This window comes from Denticeps clupeoides, chromosome 3, assembly GCF_900700375.1.
Source record: "Denticeps clupeoides chromosome 3, fDenClu1.1, whole genome shotgun sequence".
Classification (NCBI taxonomy): Eukaryota; Metazoa; Chordata; class Actinopteri; order Clupeiformes; family Denticipitidae; genus Denticeps; species Denticeps clupeoides.
In genome coordinates this window covers 21,659,846-21,678,762 of record NC_041709.1, presented here as the reverse complement: position 1 = coordinate 21,678,762, position 18,917 = coordinate 21,659,846, and the positions used below count along the sequence as shown (strand labels likewise).

General features: G+C 42.9%; 2 protein-coding genes across 3 annotated transcripts in view; both read left to right on the top strand.

Annotated features, from left to right (window-relative positions):
• The window catches only part of LOC114785241 (thrombospondin-4-B-like), a 41,876-nt gene extending 27,062 nt beyond the window's left edge, over positions 1-14,814 (top strand). The window contains exons 1-22 of one of the 2 annotated variants that reach the window (XM_028971189.1): positions 1,735-1,909; positions 4,616-4,813; positions 4,897-5,150; positions 5,657-5,759; positions 6,003-6,085; positions 6,150-6,201; positions 6,314-6,465; positions 6,546-6,683; positions 7,117-7,194; positions 7,533-7,685; positions 7,918-8,022; positions 8,514-8,621; positions 8,842-9,001; positions 11,017-11,135; positions 11,265-11,317; positions 11,972-12,165; positions 12,250-12,428; positions 12,561-12,609; positions 12,998-13,194; positions 13,498-13,670; positions 13,756-13,895; positions 14,350-14,814. In XM_028971189.1, coding sequence (XP_028827022.1) covers positions 1,816-1,909; positions 4,616-4,813; positions 4,897-5,150; positions 5,657-5,759; positions 6,003-6,085; positions 6,150-6,201; positions 6,314-6,465; positions 6,546-6,683; positions 7,117-7,194; positions 7,533-7,685; positions 7,918-8,022; positions 8,514-8,621; positions 8,842-9,001; positions 11,017-11,135; positions 11,265-11,317; positions 11,972-12,165; positions 12,250-12,428; positions 12,561-12,609; positions 12,998-13,194; positions 13,498-13,670; positions 13,756-13,895; positions 14,350-14,408 — 2,841 coding nt within the window. In that variant the 5' untranslated portion in view covers positions 1,735-1,815 and the 3' untranslated portion in view covers positions 14,409-14,814. Of the gene's footprint in view, positions 1-1,734; positions 1,910-4,615; positions 4,814-4,896; positions 5,151-5,656; positions 5,760-6,002; positions 6,086-6,149; positions 6,202-6,313; positions 6,466-6,545; positions 6,684-7,116; positions 7,195-7,532; positions 7,686-7,917; positions 8,023-8,513; positions 8,622-8,841; positions 9,002-11,016; positions 11,136-11,264; positions 11,318-11,971; positions 12,166-12,249; positions 12,429-12,560; positions 12,610-12,997; positions 13,195-13,497; positions 13,671-13,755; positions 13,896-14,349 lie in introns of those variants that run through there. The other variant, XM_028971188.1, reaches the window with a different exon arrangement.
• A 1,831-nt stretch (positions 14,815-16,645) lies between these two features.
• Positions 16,646-18,785, top strand: LOC114786402 (dnaJ homolog subfamily B member 5). The gene is made up of 4 exons (XM_028973508.1): positions 16,646-16,760; positions 16,883-17,129; positions 17,257-17,720; positions 18,093-18,785. The coding sequence occupies exons 1-4, from the start codon at positions 16,668-16,670 to the stop codon at positions 18,324-18,326; spliced, it is 1,038 nt and encodes a 345-aa protein (XP_028829341.1). The 5' UTR covers positions 16,646-16,667; the 3' UTR covers positions 18,327-18,785.
• Positions 18,786-18,917: the final 132 nt, after the last annotated feature.

Genomic DNA, 18,917 nt, shown 5'->3' with positions numbered 1-18,917 from the left:
TAAAGAAACTCTTATCTGACATACAATCAGTAGTTACAGGGAGAGTCCCCCAGGAGACACTCGGGAGTGTCTTGCTCAGAGACATAATTAAAATTAGTAAGTGGAGTTTAAACCTGTGTCTTTGTGGTCTTCTGGATCACTAGGCTAAGACCATTTTATTATGATTCAAGAGTCAAGATTGGTTTATTGTCAGTACAACATAAACTAAAAACTTAGTTTTGGGTAATTTAACCACTGAAACACCCAAACTGTCATTGTATATAGGGACACATTTCTGGTATAATCAGAAAAGGGTAAGTAGGTGATGAATTTCTAGAATGGACATGGGGAGAATGTGTGAGGGGATGAAGGGTTACATACCAAATTCATGCACACTATACCATAAAAACGCTATATTAGAATTTTTAAAACTATGAGACAGCTAGGGAGAGCATTCAGGGCAGCCATAATATCTATTATTTCTAAAGCATGGCAGGTATGATTCAAACATTGTTTTTGTGTGAAATATTTTTTTATTGTACATACAGTACTGTGTAAACGGCACCAATACAAACCTGTGAAAGCAAAACACTTTATCTAAGATGCTACCCTGTGTCAAACTGATTATATATTGATTCACCTAAACCAAAAACCTAAAAACTTTTTCAATTTTTTTTCATTTAAACAATGGTACTTGGTGTTATTCTATTGTTCTCTGATCAGCAAAACAACGTTTTTTTGTGTGTGTGTTTTACACTTTTACTTCTAGAACAATTTCAGAGATAAAGTTCGGAAGATTTCAAACCTTGTTTGTGCATTACATGCATGAATGATCTCAGTTCTAGTTTGTGATGAATAACAGACAAATACACACACATACACACACACAAAGACACACATAAATGCCATCTGCAAGTTGCTTGTATTGTCATCATGTGCTTCAACACCCTCATAAATCATTAGAGTTGCATGTGTGTGTGTGTGTGTGTGTGTGTGTGTGTGTGTGTGTGTGTGTGTGCACACTTGTTGTCCACCTGGGACCAATGATCTCAAGCAAAATGGCAGAAAATAATGACTGTAACACATCTAATGACAGAGCACAGATACCAAATACGATGGAGACTGTAATTACACACTCACACACACACACACACACACACACACACACACACACACACACACACAGACACACACAGCTAACAACGTACAGGACAGTTTATGGTGTCCCAGAGTACAGCAGATGAATGAGTGTCTGAAAGAGAGAAGGCGGGTTTTTACAAAGCATGTAACTGTGATTTCATGAAAGACAAACAGGAACAGAGCAGACCAGAGCCCATTTCATCCCCTGTTATTAGCAGGGACAGAGACAAAAAAAAGAAAAAAAAGAAAAAAAGACGAATACAAATGCTGGTCGTACAAGTTATTATTAATCATGACACACCACTCTCAAACACACAAAAGTACCCTGTGTCACATAGAGAGCTTAAAAGCGCTAATATTAAATCCTGTTGAATGTGAATAAGATTTATTTTAAAGAAATACACAGGCATCCAATGCCCATGATTTTTGTAGTATAGCGGTGAGCCTAAAGGTAAAACTGCCAATAAAACCTCCTCCAGACATTATGGCAGCCAATAAGGTAACAGTGCCTCAAACCACACCCACACAGTAGGGGGCCATCTGTTACAACCATAAGTCCACCCACTCCATCTGAATCCTCGCAGCTACCTAAAACTTACCTCACCCCACCCCAGAAGTGAGCCCTTCTCAGCAGCCAGAGTCTCTCTGACACACTAACTCACATACACGTGCACTCACTCACACACTCTCACATGAATGTACTTTCTCCGGTGGGGAAGGATGGCCACTCGGCTTTTGTGCCTCCAGACTGTCTTCATTCTGACCACAGTGGTACAGGCCCAGTCAAACGGTGAGTACACATGTCTTCTTGCTGTCTACTCTGTCTGTCGCGCTCTCTTGCTCTGCCTATCTATGTAGATGTCAGTCTGCATGTCTTTCTACAGGGTTTTTATTCATTATTACTTTCATTTGAATAAATCTTTACTTTTATTTGTTTGTTCTATGTGTTGTGAATTACCTATTGATGGTTTTGAAAACGGTAGGTTTGAGTCCACTTGTACAAGTAAATTGTGTGTATATGCATTTCTGTAGTTCAAGGTAACAGAAAAGCTGTAATTACTTTCCCAGAATCTCAATATCATCATTTTCACTGTTTTTTTCACTGGTTTTAAATCCAGCATACACAGACACACACACACACACACACATATACACTCACCAATGTTTCTAGACCATCATATTTTGTGGAAATTTCTCATGGGCTCTTTGATTGTGTGTGAGGGAGGGAGAGAGAGAGACAGAGATCAACATGAGGGGTCAGACTGCTGTGATGTCCAAAAAAAGCTTTTAGAACACACACAGACACACACACGCATACACACACAGACTCATATACAACCACATGTGGGATCGGTTAGTAAATTACAACCTCAAAATACCATTCTTTGCTTCTTTCCTTTACTTTGACCAGAAAAGGTACACACTCAGCACTATACAAGCAAAATCTCATGAACATGCATCCAGCAGAGAACAGAGTAATGACTCATATTTTGTTTAATAGGGTTAATAAAACAAAAAAGCCCCGAAAAAAAAAAAAAATGTCAGAATCAGAATCATTGATCAAAATCATTATTGATCAAAAACCAGACAGAAGGAATTTGGCTGTCACAGTAATGGTACAGTACAATGTATTGTATAAAGAACAATCTAAAATAAAACAGCAATTTTAAACCCTATATGACATACAATCACGAGCATTTCACAGACGTACACTGAAAACATGGTTTATATTCTACTTTCTTTGCTCTGATTACTGCTTTGCACACTCTTGCCATTCTCTCGATGAGCTTCAAGAGGTCGTCACCTGAAATGCTTTTCCAACAGTCTTGAAGGAGTTCCCAGAGGTGTTTAGCACTTGAATGAGAAGGTGTGTCCAAACCTTTGGCCTGTGCTGTGTCTTTAAAAAAGAAAGCAGAGGAATTATAAAGTGATGTGTCATGTATGTAATTAAGTAAGTAGGTGGGTGTTTGATTTTAAAAACTGCTGTCAGATTTGACTAAAACATGCAGTGAAATGCAAGTGGTGAGTTTGGAGGAAGTACTTAATTGCCATATTCTTTAAAAATATAAAAAGACGCCATTGCTACAGTCGGTAAAAAGAACAGGTAACATGTCGAAGAGGATCTTCTTTCTTATTCCAGATTCCTGAGAAAAATTGCCTGCTCTGTTTTGCTACAACAGTCTCTTCTAAAATCATTGGTAGTTACACATGACACAAAAGTGTGCACACTGCGGCCAAAATGGCCAGGATCATGTGATGTTAAAAAACAGAATTATAACATTTCTGTTACCCATAACTTTTGCACAGGAACGTGTATGTGTGATGTTGTCCAGCTCTAAAGGTTCTCGACCTTCTCTATATAAGATGCCTGGTGATCAGTTCTTGATTATGAATGTGGAATGGTCTTGGGTGGCTTTACAGTGAAGTACATTCTTCATTTCATATCAGGTTCTATTTTAATCATATTAACCAAATCTTACAGTCTGCTGTGACTCTGTCCTTCTGTATGTGGTCAAAGTCAATATAATGCACTGTAATCCGGAGAGAAAATGCCTGGATAGCAAAATAGATCAGTGATGCCCATAGAGTTCCAAACTCTGGTGCCTTTTCGGGATACAGTCTTCTTCTCAAATTTGAATAAAATAAATAAAATATTTTAGATTTTTGGAAATTGATATCATGGCAAAATCTTATTTGCCACCCAAACACCCATTCCTGGACAACTCAGTCCAGTTTAAATTTCTTTCTATATTTACTGTGTTGAACATTGCCCATCCGTCCTTTTTTTGGACATCTGCGTACATTAATATTTTCAGACTGTCATGATTCGGTCCGAAAGGGATCCAGACCGGAGTTTCACTGTTGACCTGTGTAATGTTCCCTAATCATTTTCACCTGTGTAAAATGTATAAAGCTGCCCTGTTCATTTCTGTTCGCGGTCGGGTCTTTGATGTTATGTTCCATGTTCACCAACGTCTCGGATGTCTCCCCTGTCCTGTGGTTCACCATTAAACCCCGGTTTTCGTGATGTCATGCGATTGCATCCTTCCTTCCTCGTCTTCTCGTCACCTCCTTGTCATCACTTCTGTTCACCTGCCTCGTCATGCCAACATGGTTGTGACACAGACACAGTCAATGACTGATTCACATTCACTCCCTTGTTTCACAAGGTCACAGTTACTTTGATTCAGCTTGATTCAACAGCTCACCATAGCCCAGGACCTCGATACACACACTGATTGACTCATCAGAGGCACTTCTGGTTGACTTATGTGTGGGTCAGTGAGAAGAAGCAGCCATTTGTCATCCTTAGCATCTCTAGTGTTAGATTCCCTCCTTCACCTCAGCACCATGAACAGCTCTCTAGCAACCTATATGGATGTTATACAGTAGATCGGTGATGTTGTGTTGAGGATGTCCTGTTTTAATGGTGCACAGTCATACTCCCAGTAAAGTACAGCAGCAACTTTTTATTTTATTTCTTTATTTTTTGCAGTGTATAACCTGCTAACATCTCCAGAATGCCTGCCAGATCTGCTCCATGGGGAGCTCCAGGAACAGGGCATCAGCGAGCTCTTCCTCCTCAACAGCTTCCGTCTGCAGCCCAAAAGTGGCAGTTCTGTCTTCACCCTCTTCAACCCCCAGGACAGCAGCAAGTACTTTGAGTTCACAGTCTTGGGGAAGCTCAACAAAGGTGAAAAGAATTAGAAAATGTATATCCTAAAATGATCTATCCTGAACCTTAGCGACTTCACTCTTCCCTGAACCTGTGTGCAGCGTCACTGCGGTACCTGCGCACTGATGGCCGCATGAGCACGGTGACCTTCAACAACCTGCGCCTGGCTGATGGAGAGAGGCACAGGCTTCTCTTTCATGTGAAGGGGCTGCAAGGCGCAGAGACAGGTGTGGCAGGGATAGAGCTTCACCTGGACTGCAGACTCGTCGAGACAGTCAGGGACCTGCCTGCCGTTTTCTCTGGCCTCCGCCCACAACAGGCAATTGGGCTGAAGACAATGCAGCCAAAAGCACAGGTACCTCAACGTGCACATCCTCACAGACGCATGTGCAGAATGTTCTAATTCCAAAATGTTGTTGAAACTTGAACTGGCCGAAAACTATGGCATAATAGTGATAGATGAAAATGTTATGTATGGATATTTATTCCAAACTGTCTTAAAGTACGAAAATAGAAGGTAAACAGTGCTTCTTGTGTGCAGATTAAGTAAATCAAAAGGAATGCCAACTCTGCACTGACCAGACTGTGGTTGAACGGACTTGTTGACCTCACCATCTGATTAACAGAAAAAGCAGATATAAAAATTGTTATGTTAACATGTATTTATGGACAATAATTTAATCGTTTGTTCATTAAAAATGTAGCATGGTCTTTGAGTGCTGCAGAAAAGACTAACAGGCCAAATGTTGCTGTTTTTCAGTTCGTTGTGCCATCTAGGGGCCAGAAAAAATACTGCGGTTAGATCCGACTTGCTACATCTATCTTGCATGTAGACATATCATGCGCTCTCTCCCTTCACAGGAGCAGCTGGACGAGCTCAAACTTGCTTATGGAGACTCACTGGAAAACGTGGCTTCACTGCAAGATTGCCTCCCGCACCAAAGTGATTCAATTCAGTCACTAGGTAACCTACACAATTTATTGACACTAACCGTCAATGTGTTGTCATACACACACGCACACACATAGTGACTATAATAATTAGTCCTAAAAAGAGTGTGAGCTGCAAAAGCCCATCTCAGGACAATGGGGGACAGATTATGTCACATTATATTGAATCTGAATGAGAACCGATGAATGTTTGGAATTTGGTGACGTTAAAGGATAAAAAACCTGTGTGTGTGTGTGTGTGTGTGTTCTTAAACAGGAGTGAACACTAAACAGCTGTCCAATCAGATGTCCGAACTCACCAAGGTCATTAATGAGTTGAAGGACGTTCTAATCCAGCAGGTAAGTGTCTTCTCTAGCGAACACCCGTTGCCACTACAGGTTCTGACACCTTTTGTCTATGTAGGTAAAGGAGACATCGTTTTTGAGAAACACCATATCCGAGTGCCAAGCTTGTGGTGAGTGGTGTTACTTTTTTGCGAGTGTCTGTGCTGTGTGTTCATGTTCGAAGCATATCGATCGAATGACGGCGTATTGACATAAATTCATATTCTGATTGACTATTGGCAGGACTGGGTGGGGCTGAAATTCCAAAGCCCCGATGTACCCCGGGCGTATGTTTCCGTGATGACATGTGCGTGGAGAGCGAGAATGGAGTGGAATGCAAGCCTTGTCCTGATGGATACACGGGAGATGGGTTCCGTTGTGACGATGTTGACGAGGTATGTGCCTGTGTTCTGCCAGTTGGATCACTTTTTTATTTGAGATTTATCATTTTGTGCCTCCTTGTTTGTCTGTTTAGTGCCAGTTTAACCCCTGCTTTCCTGGAGTGAGGTGTGTTAACACGGCACCTGGATTCCGTTGTGAGGCGTGTCCTCTGGGATACACTGGACAATCAGTGAAGGGAATAGGAGTAGCTTTTGCTCAGTCAAACAAGCAGGTAAGTTTCATTTACATGCACATTTGGATGTAATAATAATTATTATAATTTGCCGTTTGTAAAATGTAAAATGCAATAACTTTATTTGACCAATTATTTTGAAATAGATCACAGCTATCTTTATGAAGATGCCACAACCAACTAATATTTCTATGATAATCAACTCCTGGGATAATACATTTATTTTATCTCATTCATTTTTTAGATATCACTTTGTACATTACTACTTTCTTCTTGAATATTCTCATTAATCTCATCATATCTTATATGATTGCATGAATTTGTGTGAATTATAAGGATGTTACTGTATCACTGTATGCACACATGTGCAGAATCTTTTGTGTTTTCTGCTTTTTTAATTGTGAAAGTATAAATTGAAACACGGAAGGACATGTTCATCTCCTGTGTCAATGTGTTTATGTTTTATATCTAGGTTTGCGATGATGTTGATGAATGTAAAGGACCAGATAATGGAGGCTGCGCGGCGAACTCAGTCTGTGTGAACGCTATGGTATGATCAAACTTTCCCGAAATTTCCTTGGTATAAGATATCAATCAGGAGTTTTTTCAGCGTAAGTTTAAACATGATCTACTTCAAAGCCACATTGAGAAGCTTCAATGAAGTTCAATTATGAATGCTAACAAAACTGTAAAATGGCAGCAATAAAATGAATTTCCGGAGATCAGCACCAAGAGAGCAGACAATCCTTAATTGCTAAAATGGAATATGGAGTAGTAAAAAAAATGTATTTAAACCCCATATTTGAGAGCAACACAGTAAGATTTCATGTGAGCAATACTGCAGGGTGCCAGTACATCATTAATTATCCTGTTGGTTTTTATGTTCAGGGATCATATCATTGTGGAGGGTGTAAACCAGGTTTCACAGGTGACCAAGTGAAAGGCTGCCGGCCAGAGCGCAGCTGTGGGAACAACCTTCAGAACCCCTGCAGTCCCCATGCAGTGTGTGTGGAGGAGAGAGATGGATCCATAAGTTGCATGGTACAGAAATGCCATTCTGTCTTTCTACACATGGAATTAGAAATGTGATATACCTCTGTCACTAAAGCAATGTATGCCAAGTTCTGACAAGTTCTACCCTTAATGTATTTGTTCTACCCATTCATTTGTTTGTGTGTTTGTTTGCTTGTTAATGTTTCAGGTTAAAAATCATGAATAACATTCAAAATGCAGTTATCATTTTTCCTGTGTGTGTATGCATGCTTGTCCTTAGTGTGGTATCGGATGGGCAGGCAATGGATATCTTTGTGGAAAGGACACAGACATTGATGGCTACCCTGATGAAAAGCTACGTTGCAAAGACACCAACTGTAGAAAGGTGATAAACACAGATGCATATCACAGTAAATGCAGCACATGGGTAGTTTGTATTAGTATAATGCCAACTATGTTTTCAGAAATAAACAGAAATAAACAGATAATTAACAGATGTTGGTGTGTAACTATTTCTGGGTCCAGAAGATGAACTTTGAAAAGGGAGAAGCCCGAATCAAATAACTGCGGCTCTTCCTCACTGGATGATTTATGCACACTCTCATCAACATGCAAGTCTTAGCACTCAGTCCTGTCTCCGTCCTTTCACTTTTGTGTCTTCTCTGCTTGAAATACCCTTTGTTCATGGGCCATCAGCGGACTTCACAAATTTGATCTTTGTCAAAGTCACCCTGGGACTATATCCCCTCCAAGACTAGCCAGAGAAAGAAAAATGTCAGAGCTTTTATTCTTACAATTGCTAGAAAAATTAGCATGCATCCTTAATGTGAATATAAAATGTAAAGTATTTTTCGGTGCACTTTGTTTGTTTTGCAGGATAACTGTGTGTACGTTCCCAATTCTGGTCAAGAGGATGCGGATTCAGATGAAATGGGAGATGCGTGTGATGAAGATGCTGATGGAGATGGAATTCTTAATGAACAGGTACACATCCATCCACACAAATACGCATAATAACAATGAACAGCTTGGTAGGGTAGAAAAGAGGAAATATTTCAGAGCGGATGCATGCAATCAGTCATTCTCTGTAGCACACAAAGAAACAATGCAATATGATGGAAGTACTGTCACATTTTCCTTTGCATGTTCTGACTGTATTTCTGCTCTCTTTGCACAAATGTGTGTGGTGTGTCTGTTTATGTAGGATAACTGCTGGCTGAAGCCTAATGTGGACCAAGCAAACAGAGATACAGACAGCCATGGAGACGCATGTGACAACTGCCTACAGGTGGAGAACCCTGATCAGCGAGACACAGATTCAGATGGGCTGGGAGATGCCTGTGATGATGACATGGATGGAGATGGTGAGAAATGGCATATGGGAGTGTGCATGAAAGAAAGATGGGAAAAGTTTGGAAAAGTTAAGGGTGGTAGGGTGGTAGTAGCCTAGTGGGTAACACACTCGCCTAAGAACCAGAAGACCCAGGTTCAAATCCCACTTACTACCATTGTGTCCCTGAGCAAGACACTTAACCCTTAACCCTTGCTCCGGGGGAGGACTGTCCCTGTAAATACTGATTGTAAGTTGCTCTGGACCAGGGCATCTGATAAATGCTGTAAATGTAAATGTTAAGATTAAATTAATCGAAAAGAATAATGCATGAGGTAGATGAGGTATGAGGGTTGCATTGCTAAAAAACAGTGCTAAACAAAGATTGATAAAATATGTAAAGGGTAGAACAATATTCTGTATTCAGCGACTGATGTACTGATCTGATTTCATTATCTGCATTTAAAAAAAGCTGTGAGTGCTTCACAGGATTCGTGTAGCTGCTGCATCCCTCGCATGCATCCAAGAACTCTGAATGACTCATGTCTGTCGGCTCTGTGGCTGTTCTACCAGCATTTCAAAATGTCATTATCACCCTGTCCCTGTCCTATAAAAAGTGTGCTCCAACTCATTTTACCCATTTAATCCCTGTACTGAATGCAGTTCATACTTGATATTGCACTTTGATTTTTTGCTGTTTTTGCTGTCATGTGCCTATATATTTAAATCATTTAAAATTGTAGTAATGTGAAAGTGAAGTGAATATCATTGTGATACACTGCAGCACAGCACACGGTGACACAACAAAACGTGTCCTCTGCTTTTAACTATCACCCATGGTGGACAGTGGTCTTGCTCAGTGGCATCTCAGTGGCACCTTGGCGGGTCTTCTGATTACAAGCCCGGCAACCTTCTGAGTTGTCTGTCTCCTTACCTGCTAGGCCAACCACTGTCCCACAACCACTAATGTGATTGTCATTTTGAAGACACAGCACAGCACAGCACACAGTGCACACAATCTAATGGGCATTGCAAATTCAAGCCTGCATCCTTAGCCACCTGGCCACCGCTGCCGGAGGGCCATTACATGCCATCGCTCAGAAAAACCAATGCATTAATAAAAAATATTTACTAAATATCAGATGAATCCGCCCTTATCTGTCAACCCAGGCCACCCAACTACTGGTTCAGTCCTTAGTAATCTCACGACTGGACTACTGCAACTCCCTTCTAGCTGGTCTACCACTATGTACCATCCGACCTCTACAACTAATACAAAATGCAGCAGCACGACTGATCTTCAACCTTCCCAAATTCTCCCACACCACCCCTCTGCTACGTTCCCTCCACTGGCTCCCAGTAGCTGCACGCATCAGGTTCAAAATACTGATGCTGGCCTACAAAGCCAAACATGGAGTAGCACCATCCTACCTCACAGCCCTTATTACACCCCGCACTGCACCTCATATACTCCGAGCCTCCAGTACTGCTCGCCTGGTCCCTCCATCTCTGAAGGTAAAAGGAAAACATTCATCTAGACTCTTCTCCGTCTTGGCCCCTCGGTGGTGGAATGAACTTCCCCTCGAGGTCAGAACAGCTCAGTCACTGAGCACTTTCAAACGACAGCTCAAGACCTTCCTCTTTAAAGAATATTTAGATTAAATTGTAATTTTCTTGTTGTCGAACTTTGTGTACAGAATCTACAACAGAGTGAATTAAATAGATGTATTCATAGTTGGGGTCCTAGTGAACCGGAATTGATCTCTTCATCGATGGTAACTTGAAAGCACGTTGTAAGTCGCTCTGGATAAGGGAGTCTGCCAAATGCCGTAAATGTAAATGTATTAAAGAGGAGTTAAAATGCTGAGGTGTAAGAAGTAGGAAAGGTTTACCTACAATCAGCGTGTTTCAATTGTTCGCTAAACTGCCCAGCATATTGTGAATGTGCCTATGGTTGTGTTCAGTTTTGGCCTGTTGGCCTATATCATGATATTTTGGATTCAGTCAAAGTGTGTTTCTTAAAAAGGGAGTCTCTGCTTCAAATCCCAGGTTTGAAGAACTTTCTGGATAACTGTCAGCGTGTGAAGAACCCGGATCAGCGTGACCGGGATTTGGATGGAGTAGGAGATGCTTGTGACAGCTGCCCTGACATTCCCAACCCCAATCAGGTACATGCATGAGAACACACACTCACAGTTCCCCACACATTCAGTGACACGTTAACAGGCGCCATACTCTGTGACACACAGCTTGCTCACCCCGTCTCTGTCTCTCTCACTCTATTTCTGTCCTTCTAGTCAGACATTGACAATGACCTTGTCGGGGATTCCTGTGATACAAACCAAGACAGGTAACAGCCTACAGATGGTCAGGCAGAATTAGACCCAACTCAAGATTATGACTATGCCAATACCAAATCCTCAATCTAGTCTATTACACATGTCTATTACACATGTCAGAAATCTGATTAAATCTTAAATATATGTTAAATATTTGTAACTCTTTAAAAGAGTCTGAATTGTCCAGGATCTTATGCAGTCTTGGGCTAAATGGACCAGATTTGAATTGAGAGCAGCTGTCTACAAAACACTGTTCATCTGAAGGATGCTGAATGTCCCTGGGTGAACAAATTCAGCACCTCATTATTAAAGTAATTAAAGCAGGAACTGGGAGTCCTTCCAGTTAATTAATTGGTGAAACATGCGGCGAGACAGATGGAGGTTTGTGGGTTATGTGAAATGTAGGTCACAGTACAATTTGAATGGCTAGACGGCTTATTACATATCACATATTTACCACAGAGCAGCAGTACAGAATAAAAGAAAATGTGTAGAGCTGTCCATGGTTCTGATCTTAATAGTCTCTCCAGGTTTTCATTTGAAATAGTTACCGTGTTAATGAAAAATGAAACAGTAAATTTATCATAAATAGGAGCTGTCTCTGGTACTGGTCCCTATGAACCAGAATAATGTGCCTGTGATTTGTGTTCTGCTGTGCCGTACAGCGATGGAGATGGTCACCAGGACAACAACGACAACTGTCCGTTAGTGATAAACAGCTCCCAGCTTGACACGGACAGAGACGGCATTGGCGACGAGTGTGATGATGATGATGACAATGACAACATCCCAGACTTTTTGCCACCAGGACCAGACAACTGCAGACTAGTGCCTAACCCTGACCAGTTGGATGAAAATAGTATGTCCATTTTGTCATGAATTGTCAAAAAAAAAAAAACTTGCACTGGCCTACAGGAAAACTGATTTCTTCTCCTGTGCTTAGATGATGGTGTTGGAGATGTGTGTGAGTCAGACTTTGACCAGGATAAAGTGATCGACCGCATTGATAACTGCCCAGAAAATGCTGAGGTCACACTGACAGACTTCAGAGCCTACCAGACAGTGGTTCTAGACCCTGAGGGCGATGCACAAATTGACCCTAATTGGGTGGTGCTTAATCAGGTAGGTTGAGGTTGACACGTGCAACAAGTAAGAAGTACTTTTATTACATCAAATGCAGATTTTCATAGTTGGAACTATTAAAAATCCATTTGGTCCCCATAAGAATGTTAGAGTGTCCTGTTTTGTTTGTAGGGGATGGAAATAGTCCAGACCATGAACAGTGATCCTGGCCTTGCTGTGGGTAAGACAATTTCTGTAAGCTATCACAGAAAAAATGATTTTTTGGGTTAACTTAATTCAATTATGACACCTATTTCCACACATTTTAATTATGCCATTTGAAACTAAAGCAGGTAAATAGGACCCTTCTATTTGGTCTATTTAGTTTCAAATAGCATAATTAAAATGTGTGGAAATAGGTTTTTGATAGTTATCAAAACATCATAATGCAATTTTGAAATGCATCATAGCTACATAACATTATTGCTGCTCAACATTATCTTTCCCAAAATAAATTAATGGTGAACTGTGCAATTAAGCAGATCTTACAGGGTCTGTCTCTAGGCAACCAAATATATTTGATCCCTATTCAGTTCTAACTGTCATCTAAAATCTCTGCTGGGTTTTAGGATACACAGCATTTAGCGGCGTGGACTTTGAAGGGACGTTCCATGTGAACACTGTGACTGACGACGACTATGCTGGCTTCATCTTCGGCTATCAGGACTCATCAAGTTTTTATGTAGTGATGTGGAAACAAACCGAGCAGACTTACTGGCAGGCCACACCCTTCAGAGCAGTTGCTGAGCCAGGAATCCAGTTGAAGGTGTGGACGTGAGCATCTAGGGTCCTAACTCAAAGCACACACACTCTGAAAATGGCATCTACATGAGAAGGGGTCCAAATTCTGTGTAGCTTATATCTTTCCAGCTTCACTATACTGATGTTAAATACCAGCCTCATTAACACACATCCAAACAGATCCCGACACACACAGTTGACCTAACACACAGCGGTTCGCTCACTCACTGCTCACTAAGGTGATGGTTGCAAGCAGAGGGCACATTTTGTTGTGTCACCATGAGCTGTGTTTCACAATGTCACTCTCTGTCTCCCTTTCCTTTCTCAGGCAGTGAAATCCAAAACTGGGCCAGGGGAGCATTTGAGGAACTCGCTGTGGCACACGGGTGACACCAATGACCAGGTACGGCTGCTGTGGAAGGACCCAAGGAATGTTGGCTGGAAGGACAAGATCTCATACAGGTGGTACCTGCAGCATCGCCCACAGGTGGGCTACATCCGGTAAGCCGATCAAAGCTGCTTCACCGCGCCTTTTATTAGTCACCTGGGCTAATGGGATTGGAAATTGATTGTGAATGTGTTTCAGGGCGCGATTTTATGAGGGTTCTGAGCTGGTGGCTGACTCAGGAGTGACAATCGACACAACAATGAGGGGAGGCCGACTGGGCGTGTTCTGTTTCTCACAGGAAAACATCATCTGGTCTAACCTAAAGTATCGCTGTAATGGTAAGTGCAAAAAAGTGAAAACATAAAGACGCGGTAAAAAAAATTGCACTGCAGCAAAACGTGTTTGTGTTATGATCTATAACACAATAGATACCATAATTATGTTAATATCATTTTAACTTGAGGTTTTTTTGTAAACTCAAAATCTATAGAAATCGAATGAGAATTGCTTCCTCTTGTAAGTCGCTTTGGATAAAAGTGTCTGCTAAGTAAAGTAAAGTAACTTTGATCAAATGAAAGTGGAGGGCACTGTACAATTTGGCAGGTTTGACAGTATTAAAAGTCAGAACGAAAAATGAGCCTTGATAACAAAAGCCGCACGTATCCACCTCTCATCATAGAACGTCAGGTAGCAGCTGTGCAATATTGTGGAATTATAATATACTGTTATTCACTAATGTACTGTAAGTATCATCCTTCCCTGTCTCTCCTTCCCCAAACCTCAATTCTTTAGATACCATACCAGAGGACTTCCAGGAATTCAATTCACAACACGGCGGCGTTCCTCTTTAATGTCAAGACCATGTGTGAATGTGTGTGAGCGTGTTACAGGCTGGTGTGGCAGATGTGAAGAAACTCCCATCCTCTGGAAAACCACTTCTTCACAGAATACATTGCAATAAAGAGACATTCCGAACACAATGTAAAATCGGAGCTACTTCCGAAGTGAAACAGTGAAGCAAAAGAAAGGGAGACAAGGAGTGCTACATTTGCAATATGTTCAACATACAGGTGATGCATTACAGTCCATCTGACACACAGAACTAAGTTTAACCTCAAATTGTAGAGCTTTTGTCTTTAGCTTATTTGCCAGACATAAAGCAGTGAGTCTGTGAGTTGTGTAATTTCTTTCATTTTTCACCGTCTGATTAAAATTCAGTAAATCTACATAATTAAAGAAACTGTCTTTATAACCTGACGCAGTCTTGTTGTTTTTTTGCCTCGGTTTTCTATTATTTAAGGCCTATCTACAGGGTGGGCCTTTTATATGGATACACCTTAATAAAATGGAAATGGTTGGTGATATTAACGTCCTGTTTGTGGCACATTAGTATATGTGAGGGGGCAAACTTTTCAAGATGGGTGGTGACCATAGTGGCCATTTTGAAGTCGGTCATCTTGGATCCAACTTAATTTTTTTTCTAGGTAATTTCACAAGAAAAACAATTGTGTGCTGGGTTTTGAGTTATTTACAAGTTTCTGACCACTGATTAAAATGTGTTCAATGTCACCAACCATTCCCATTTTATTACGGTGTATCCATATAAATGCCCCACCCTGTTCAAGCTTGTTTGTCTATGAAAAAGGGGAAAACGACAAAAACAATAATTACAATAATCATTGACAACATTTTAAAGAATGATGTACAGTGTTTACTGCTCATGCACTAAATACGGGTGGCCTAGCGGTTAAGGAGCAGCCCCGTAATCAGAAGGTTGCCGGTTCGAATCGCGATCCGCCAAGGTGCCACTGAGGTGCCACTGAGCAAAGCACCGTCCCCACACACTGCTCCCCGGGCGCCTGTCATGGCTGCCCACTGCTCACTCAGGGTGCAGAGGTTAAATGCAGAGGACAAATTTCACTGTGTGCACCGTGTGCTGCTGTGTATCACATGTGACAATCACTTCACTTTACTTAATAGTGTGATGTCATGTCCCCGTCTAGGCGTTGGGAAACATGACAACAAACGAGGGGAGTGTGTGCGGTGGGAATGCACAGATTCAAATTCAAATTCAAATTTTATTTGTCACATACACAGTCATACACGGTATGATGTGCAGTGAAATGCTTTCTGCAACTGCTACAGACCACAGTATTGCAAATGTTGCAAGTAAACAATGAACCAATATGCAAATATTGCAAACATAACCAAGTATTACACTTTTACGTCTTTAACATAAAATATGTGTAACGGGTGAAGGTGTGCAAATGAGTTACAGTTTTTAACAATGTTTAAAGAAAGAGAGAAAGGGCCATAAAAGAAAGAGCAGATGCCAGGCCCAAGTGAAATATTGTGCTTTTATTTACAGTGATTGCCTATATACAACAACACAACAATACACAGGAGGACAACACACCATGAAAGGAGAGACTATCCAAATACCAAAACTCTCCAAAACTCTATAAAACTCTCCTCTCTCCTCCTCCGGCTCCACAACAATGAGCCTCGACTGGTGGTTGGAATGGTCCTTAAATGCTCCCGTATACAGGTGTGATAATGATTCTGATAATGGTTTTATTTTTCTGATAACGATTCTGTTAAAGATTCTACAGTCCCGATAATAATTCTGATGAACGTGAAGAATGTCCGGACCCAAATTCTTTTTTCCCGGCGCACCGGAGATCCCCGCTTCTCCTAATTTGTCCTCAGTTCCGGTTGGAGTGAAATCCCGCGCGCGGCTGCAGCTGATTGGCTGACGGAGTCACGACGGAGGAGGAAATCTTACCATGTAGGTCCCGTTACTCGCAGTTACGTAAACGTGATGCTCAGATTGCATGTCTTTTTTCCCATTGCAGAAGGTTCACACCAAGCGAACATTCTGAATGGTGTCCACCATTGCACGGGCTGGGGATGGTTTTTTTAAAAAAAAAGGATGCCGGGGATGCTGAGAGGCGCGATCCCGGCTCCCGGAAGCGCTGCTTCACATGGCGAGGTGGGCGTGGCCTGCGCGCGTCACGGGGATGCTCGGCAGGCGCGTGGGCGCCGCGCTATAAAAGGGCGCGCCGGGCGCCGGAGCCGCACACCGACTCCCGAGCTCCTCCACCGGCAACATGGTTCTCATCTGGACGCAGTTCGGAGTGAAACACAAGAACGTCAAGTGCAAGGTGCGCGTCATCCACCGCGAGGACAGCTGGAGCTCCGGGGTAAGAATCGAGCTCCCTTCCCCGACTTGATTAAAAAAAAGAAAACGATTTTTATGTTTTAGCTTGTTTTTATTATTATTATTATTATTTTTAATTCGCCTGGTATGTCTCTGCGTACGTAGGAATCCCGGGAGGACGCGGAGCCCCCGTGCACGCCCGCCGCGCCCGCCGTGAAGGATTACTACGCGGTGCTCGGAGTGACGTCGGAGTCCAACGAGGAGGAGATCCGCCGCGCATACCGGCGCCTGGCGCTGCGCTACCATCCGGACAAGAACCACGAGGAGGATGCCGAGGAGAAGTTCAAGGAGATCGCCGAGGCGTATGATGTCCTGACGGACCCCGAGAAGCGCAGCCTCCATGACCAACAAGGTCAGTAGGTCAACAAGATGTTGTGTGCAGATGTGCACTTTGTGGACACAGCAGGCAACATTAATAATCCATTGCGCGCATCTTGCTTTCTCACTAACTAAAGACTCCCAACTATTTGCCCCTGCAGACGTGAAGAAAGCAAGCACGGCTTCACCGAGCTCCAAAGGAGAGACCTCCCCGCCATTCCACGCCTCGGGCATGTTCTTCAACGTGGAGGTGGACTCGGACGCCGACTTCTGCGACCTCTTCAACCCTTTCCTGCGCACCCCTCACAGTCGACCTTCCGGCCCCCACAGCAACGGGCGCGGCCGGGGCGCCGGGGCCGAGGTGTGTGAACTGGAGGTCTCGCTGGAGGAGCTGCTCACCGGGGTGACCAAGCACGTGCGGCTCCCCCAGACGCACGCCCTGCCGCAGGAGCGCGTGATGAGCGTGGAGGTGAAGAAGGGCTGGCGGGAGGGAACGACGATCACCTTCCCTGGGGCGGGACTCAAGGCTGGCGACATAACCTTTGTCTTGAAGGAGAAGAAGCACTCCAGTTTCAGACGGGAGGGTTCCAACCTGATCTACACCGCCGCCATCACACTCCGTGAGGTACGTGTATATAAACTGCTATTTATACAGAGAGTTAATAACAGTTAGTGTAGGAAAGATGGCCGAGAAATCCCCTTGGCGCCGTGTCCCTTTAAGAACACCTTGTACTCTACCAGTCTGTGTGTGTGTCTGTCCCCTCCTCAGACACAAGGGAACAGCAGCTAAATTTAGCCCCACAGAAACCACCCCCACAGCGCTGACACACACACACACTGAGAACTCGTGAGAGCAGAGTGTTCTCCCTCAGCCTCCTCCTCCTCACTGTCGCCCACACACTCGCACTCGCAGGACCAGAATAGCCCGTTTGTAACGCTTCGTCTGTCCCGCGTGAAAAAAAAAATTCACGCTCCTTGTTCGCTTCCGTTCCTCCAGGCACTCTGCGGCTGCACCGTCACCGTGCCGACTCTGGACGGGGGGCTGAAGCCGCTCCCCTGCAGCGACGTGATCAAGCCTGGCTCCGTGCGCTGTCTGCGCGGGGAGGGGCTTCCCCGACCAAAGAACCCCGCCCAACGTGGAGATCTGCTGGTGGAATTCCAAGTGCAGTTCCCCGATAGGATTCCTCCTCCTAGCAAAGAGATCATTAAACACAGCCTTGGGCAGTGTTAACACACACACCAAGATACAGACAAGAGTACACCCACTGTATTAGAAAATGAGGTTCGATTGTCTCTGCACATCTCACACACTCTTCAATAACCTGAGGTGCTACTTTTGAAGAACGGTGTGTTTGCTGTCATTCAGCCTCGGTTCAGCACTGCTCCTGCTACAAAAGAAGTACTCGTGCAACGGTTGTGCAACCTCAAAGCAACATTTTGTTGTTGCTGTTAGGAACGGTCAGGCAGTGTTGGTGTGTTCCTGGACGCACTGGACAGTGCTCAGCGAGTGCGTTTGTGTACCTGTGTACAGAGCCACTCTTCTAGTCTCTATGAGAGAAACCCAGTGTCATGTTTCACTGAACTACTTGTAAGTTTATTTAAACAAGTGCTGAATGTAACCTCAGCATGGATGAAAACTGTAAAGCATGTATGTTTTATAATTCAAAATAAAAGTTTTCTAAACCCGTCACTGATGCATTTTCTGTGGATTTGTGTGAGGAAGACAGAAGACCACAGCAAATCATGAACTGCATTAAAAGCTACTTCTACTAATACAACTGCAATAATAGTAGTAGTGTTGAATGTATAATCATATTTTATT